We start from the raw sequence: 6,234 nt of genomic DNA, 5'->3' as shown, positions 1-6,234 counted from the left end.
CAGCATTCCAAGCTGTTATATGCTTAATACAAATGGGTGATGGGTGATGGGTGGATGGTGACGGGTGGAGGGTGACGGGTGGACGGTGATGGGTGAAGGGTGATGGGTGGAGGGTGATGGTTGAGGGTGAGGGGTGGACAGGTGGAGGGTGATGGTTGGACGGTGATGTTTAGAGGGTGTTGGGTGGAGGGTGATGGTTGAGGGTGAGGGGTGGACGGGTGGAGGGTGATGGTTGGACGGTGATGTTTAGAGGGTGATGGGTAGAGGGTGACGGGTGGAGGGTGATGGGTGGAGGGTGATGGTTGAGGGTGAGGGTGAGGGGTGGACGGGTGGAGGGTGATGGGTGGACGGTGATGTTTAGAGGGAGATGGGTGGATGGTAATGGGTGGAGGGTGACGGGTGGATGGTGATGGGTGGTGGGTGATGGGTGGAGGGTGATGGGTGGAGGGTGACGGGTGGAGGGTGATGGGTGGATGGTGATGGGTGGATGGTGACGGGTGGAGGGTGATGGTTGAGGGTGAGGGGTGTAATCAAACGTATCATAGTATATGAATCTGAACTCCTTGCGTTATAGATCAATCAATCAAATGTATTTATAAAGCCCTTCTCACATCAGCTGATGTCACAAAGTGCTGTACAGAAACCCAGCTTAAAACCCCAAACAGCAAGCAATGCAGGTGTAGAAGCACGGTGGCTAGGAAAAACTCCCTAGAAAGGCCAGAACCTTGGAAGAAACCTAGAGATTAACCCGGCTATGAGGGGTGGCCAGTCCTCTTTTGGTTGTGTTGGGTGGAGATTACAACAGAACATGGCCAAGACGTTCAAATGTTATCTGGCCAATTAGCTGATCTTAGAGCTCTGTAGAGTGACAGCTCGTTGGGAAGGTTAGGTAAAGCTTCAGCAGTTCTGAGGAAGAACCCATTTGTTCCATCGGAGACAAGAAGCCATGATAGAGACCCTTCTGCAGAGTTCTTCAAATGTACTATGACATGCTTGGACAGGGCTGGGAAGAGAGGGTAGGGCTGGGAAGAGAGGGTAGGGCTGGGAAGAGAGGGTAGGGCTGGGAAGAGAGGGTAGGGCTGGGGAGAGAGGGTAGGGCTGGGGAGAGAGGGTAGGGCTGGGAAGAGAGGGTAGGGCTGGGGAGAGAGGGTAGGGCTCGGAAGAGAGGGCTGCTAAGAGAGGGTAGGGCTGGGAAGAGAGGGTAGGGCTGGGGAGAGACAGTAGGGCTGGGAAGAGAGGGTAGGGCTGGGAAGAGAGGGTAGGGCTGGGAAGAGAGGGTAGGGCTGGGAAGAGAGGGTAGGGCTGGGAAGAGAGTGTAGGGCTGGGAAGAGAGGGTAGGGCTGGGAAGAGAGGGTAGGGCTGGGGGTAGGTGAGGTATACATTATATATAATAATAATACTTTTTTATTTAACCTTTATTTATCAAGGCAAGTCAGTTAATTAAGAACAAACTCTTATTTACAATGACATCCTAGGAACAGTGGGTTAACTGCCTTGTTCAGTGGCAGAACGACTGATTTTTACCTTGTCAGCTCAGGAATTCGATCTAGCAACGTTTTTGGTTACTGGCCAACGCTCTAACCACTAGGCTACATGTCGCACCATTAACACTTTGGATTCCCTCACCCCTAGGGCCAAGGGTTTACCCACCGTGATCCTAACCACGTGACCGGAGGCAGGAAAAACTCTGCTCCCTATATACAATGTATTATATGACGTGTTGGCCGTTATTGTAAATAAGAATTAGTTCTTAATTGACTTGCCTAGTTAAATAAAGGTTAAATAAAAATAAAATAATAATCATTCATTAACCGTTTTAAGCCAAATTAATGAACTGAAATCACATGTTGCTTCGCTGTACATGTTTTATACAAGACACACAAATAGAACTGAATCCCGACCAATCGTCCCTCCAGGCAATATTATCTATAATATCAGATAGACATAATATCAATATTCATAGATACCCTGTTTATGAATTGGAAGGTCGCAAATCAATATAGACTAATGTAATTTCCCCACTGCTATAGCTAATGACAGCGTAGTGGTAATGAGAGACTGCAAGTTGCTGTTCAATTTTAACCTTCTGATTTTGCATCAGAAACACAAGCATTGTAAATCAAAACAGGTTAGCATGGTAGTTTGACAATTCTCCTCGTTAGTCAAAGACACGTTCACCATGCACCTGTGGTGAGAAAAAAAAAGACCAGCGGACAGTATCGCCTTTCTACCATTTGGTGTCGCACAAGTATTTCGCTGTGGCTCCTGTAAAACTGCCATCTTTGAGCTCAAATTAGTGACATCATGCATAACCAATTATAGGAATAGCGCAAAAGGCAATGATATCCTCTTGTCTTACCCTTTCATCTCTGATTAATCAGCGCGCGACAAGACAGGGGGAAATAAAGTGCGGCTGCACACTGGGAGTCAGCCGTGAACTCTGCTGTCCCGTGAGGTCCGGTGATGTATGATCTCACAACATTCAACTGGTTATGTAAACAAACTCATTAATCCAGACGTGTGTTTATTATACTAGCCTACTAGTGAGTGGAGGGTCATTGTACGCGGTGCTGTCGACATTCTACTGTACTTGAATATAAAGGATGGGCGTGAGTCGCCCTCGAAAGGGAAGCGAGGGGGGATCCATTTTCAGCATAGAAGGCGAGCTCACTGCTCAGTTCACTCTGCGCGCTGCTTCCTATGCGGAGTGAGAGAGAGGCGCTATGGATACTACAGGTAACGTCAAGGCGCCTTTTCAGGGAAACAGATGGCTATGGTGTTTGGTGCTTGTGTTAGAAAAGAGTAGGCTAGTATAAGAGTAGCCAAATTACATTTGAGAGGAAGACATATAAAATATATTGTTTTTAGGATTTCCAAATTCCACAATTATTTAACGTGCATGGGAAGTGATAATTATGACTAATATTAATTAATATGAATGATATAGCCTAAATTAAATACCATATCGTTGACGCACCTACAAAATACCTTCTTTGCGTATTACGCACGAGTTGTATCTAGTTCTAGTTGGATCCCATTGAATATGTTTTAGCACTCAGTGTAGTAGTCTGTCTTTTAAACACCTAATGGTCTCTGTCATAAATCCGTTGTTATTTGTCTCTTAATCACCAGGAAACACCACACCAGCTGTCTGAAGACCAGCCAAATATCAACTGAAAGGCACAGGAGGGAGGGGAGTGTGAGAAACATAGGTTGTGTGTGTGTTAAAGTGTGCATGTTAGAGAGAGCGAGAGAGAGGACTAAGGTTGGACCAGGTGATCACGTCCTATCAAACCTCCAAGGAGCTGCCGGCCAGGATCAGTGTTTACAGGAAGGATCAGAGTTCCGACCAGAACATGGTGGTGCCAGCCCGCTGCCCGGGACCCTGTGCCATGCTGGCGCTCAGCCTTCTCATGGGATACGGCGTGGTGCGCTGCGTCGCCGGTCAGAACGACACGGAGCCCATCGTACTGGAGGGGAAGTGTCTGGTGGTCTGCGACTCTAACCCGTCCTCGGACGGCGGGGTGACTTCATCGCTCGGGATATCCGTCCGGTCGGCTGGCGCCAAGGTAGCTTTCTCCGCGGTGCGCGGGACGAATCACGAGCCCTCCGACATGAGCAACACGTCCATGACCATCTACTTTGACCAGGTCAGCCGTCCCCGGAATTTGCGCATGCAAATCTTGTCCCTATCTGGATAGATAATTAATGTGGCGATTAAGAACAAGTTGTTTAATATATATTTTTCGGGAGCTGCTACAACATTATTGTATCCCTGTAAAAGGTTATGATAACTTGTCGTGGTTTGCGTTGGTCCGTTTGGAGACGCGCACATTTCCCTTGAGTCTCTTTAATGAAATAGCTCGAGAGCAGTTCTGGGGATCAGAACATGATAATGGAAACATTGTGATCGTCGTGCGTAATTTGCCCCATATTGCCTATTCATAAAAGCTGCAGCTCGCTGCAAGTTGATTTGAAAAGACGTCAGCTGTTGTATCTAGTCCCTTATATCTATTTGAGGGACGCAGACACTGCGGTGTTTACTATAGATGTGACTGCTGCTGTAAATGCTCCAAACATCAAGTAGAGTATTGTTTTGCGTCCCGCTGGTGAGCTGGGATACTATGGACAGTATTATGTTAATTACCCCCCCCCCCATTATCTTACATCTGCGTTGATCGTCTTCAATTAGAAACATATATTGTCCAACTGTAAAACAGTGAGCTGTTGGCAAACAGCGTTGGCCAATTGATTGTGCGTTGCGCCTTAAGGTCACCACATGCAAAGTCTAAGTGCTTGATAATTTGGCTAGTTTAACCCTTGCCGCGTGTCAGTATGTTACTCTTTGACTCTGGGTGCTGATTGTGCGTCATGTTGACGCACTTTGTGTTTCAGGCTTTAGTGAACATCGGCAACCATTTCGATCTGAAAGCGAGTGTCTTCCAGGCGCCAAGGAGGGGAATATACAGCTTCGGTTTTCATGTGGTCAAGGTCTACAACAGACAGACCATACAGGTAAGACACATTGTCCACATTTGCTTCACTATGATCTCTATGCAAAGTTTTCTGATTGTAGTTTTCTGATTGTAGGCCTAATTAGTCTACTTTAGTGTGTTGTTGTATGTCGTGGAGCAGCCTACCCAAATGGGTACATTATTTGGTGCGTAAACAGAGTAGGCCTACAATGTAACAGATCTGAATTATGATCTGTGCTGTTTCCATTACCCCAGGTCAACCTGATGCAGAACGACTACCCGATCATATCAGCTTTCGCCGGTGACCAGGACGTCACTCGGGAGGCGGCCAGCAACGGCGTTCTTCTGCAGTTGGAGCGCGAGGACCGGGTGTATCTGAAGCTGGAACGGGGCACGCTCATGGGCGGATGGAAATATTCCACGTTCTCAGGCTTCCTTGTCTTTCCACTATAATTTAATATGTGATCACGGAAATCGCAAACGTGACTCCTCCATGGTTGAGGAACGATTAAAAAAAACAACAAATTTGCTCTTTTATTTGAAGTGAACTGTCAGAGGAAGAAGACAGATTCGTATGTGTACACACTACACACTTTACAGTGTCTATTCAATTCAAACATTAACGTTTCCATGGAGTTCGTACATCCAAATCCATCGACTAAAACCCTATCTGGAAGGATAATCGAATCGATCTACCCGTGATGTATAGGCCTACCACTTGTCGATTATTTGGATTGTATCGCTTGGGAGTCAACTAACTTTTGTCAACAGACTGTCAAGTCAGTCTACCTCTGTGTACCCTGACTGCTGAACGGATGAGAATAATATTATATAAATCGAAAAGCTTAAAACTTCCCGAACTAACGTGTATTTACCAATGCTCTCTCTATTTTGTGTTTGTGTAGCCTTAAATAATAATGTGTCCGTCAAGTGAGTTGTATGGAATTCTTATGGACGTCCAGGAGAAGAAGAGTGCTTTCACGCCGAAGGCTTTTTTTTTTTTTTTTTTTGCTGTTCATGGTGTTCCGTTTGGATGCTGAACAAAATGGAAGACTTTTTTTTGTTTGTTTTGTGCTTTTCATGGTGTTCCGTTTGGATGCTGAACATGTTGAAAAGAAGGCAAATATAGGCTGCCTAACTATCCAGAGATGATATAAAAGATTTTTAAAAAAGCGACATATTTCAGCCAATGGACACGTCTATAGAAACTCTTTTACAAAAAAAAAAAATATATTTATCTAATTTATAAAGTACATATTCACATTATGGTGTGTTCTACATTTCGGATCTGCGTAGCTTTAACTGATATTGTGTCCAGTGACGTTGCTCACAAATGTACATTGTGAAAATAACAACAGAAAAATCCCAATTATATGATGTCCCGCCTAATAAATAATATTGCATTGTATACGCGTATGTATTCACTTTTATTATATAGGCTACCAGTTTAGGCTTGCAAATGACATGCAAGGTCGAAAAGGCATCAGGAAAGTAATCGTGATAGAATCGGTCATTAATAAAGTAGTGTACAGCAAACGGCCTCAGACCTGTAGCGCACTATTGACTGACGCTGTCCATGGTGCTGATCGAGCAGCCGCTTGAACAGAATGCAATGTTACACTTCACAGAGCACTGGAGCCCACACCAACACGCATTCAACTCTTGTGGTTTCAAAATTGAAAACAGATTTTTATCAACTTTGCATGTTTCATTATTGTGAGATCAAAGCATAGACAAATCAATACAAGACAATAGCATA

The 6,234-nt window shown here is 45.2% G+C and overlaps 1 protein-coding gene across 1 annotated transcript; it reads left to right on the top strand.

Moving 5' to 3' along the window:
- The first annotated feature begins 2,295 nt into the window (after window positions 1-2,295).
- Window positions 2,296-5,883, top strand: LOC110489563 (cerebellin-2-like). The gene is made up of 4 exons (XM_021562289.3): window positions 2,296-2,736; window positions 3,133-3,650; window positions 4,396-4,515; window positions 4,731-5,883. The coding sequence occupies exons 2-4, from the start codon at window positions 3,357-3,359 to the stop codon at window positions 4,926-4,928; spliced, it is 612 nt and encodes a 203-aa protein (XP_021417964.2). The 5' UTR covers window positions 2,296-2,736; window positions 3,133-3,356; the 3' UTR covers window positions 4,929-5,883.
- The last annotated feature ends 351 nt before the right edge of the window (window positions 5,884-6,234 follow it).

Source organism: Oncorhynchus mykiss, chromosome 15, assembly GCF_057628025.1.
Source record: "Oncorhynchus mykiss isolate SJ-2025 chromosome 15, ASM5762802v1, whole genome shotgun sequence".
Lineage (NCBI taxonomy): Eukaryota > Metazoa > Chordata > Actinopteri > Salmoniformes > Salmonidae > Oncorhynchus > Oncorhynchus mykiss.
The sequence above is the reverse complement of the archived record's forward strand: the minus strand, read 5'-3'. Positions and strand labels throughout refer to the sequence as shown.

Excerpts from the sequence above, each read along its gene's own strand:
- LOC110489563 (XM_021562289.3), top strand. The coding sequence starts at position 3,357 with ATGGTGGTGCCAGCCCGCTGCCCGGGACCCTGTGCCATGCTGGCGCTC. Across the intron at positions 3,651-4,395 it reads TGACCATCTACTTTGACCAG|GCTTTAGTGAACATCGGCAA; the intron begins GTCAGCCGTCCC and ends TTTGTGTTTCAG. Across the intron at positions 4,516-4,730 it reads ACAACAGACAGACCATACAG|GTCAACCTGATGCAGAACGA; the intron begins GTAAGACACATT and ends CCATTACCCCAG.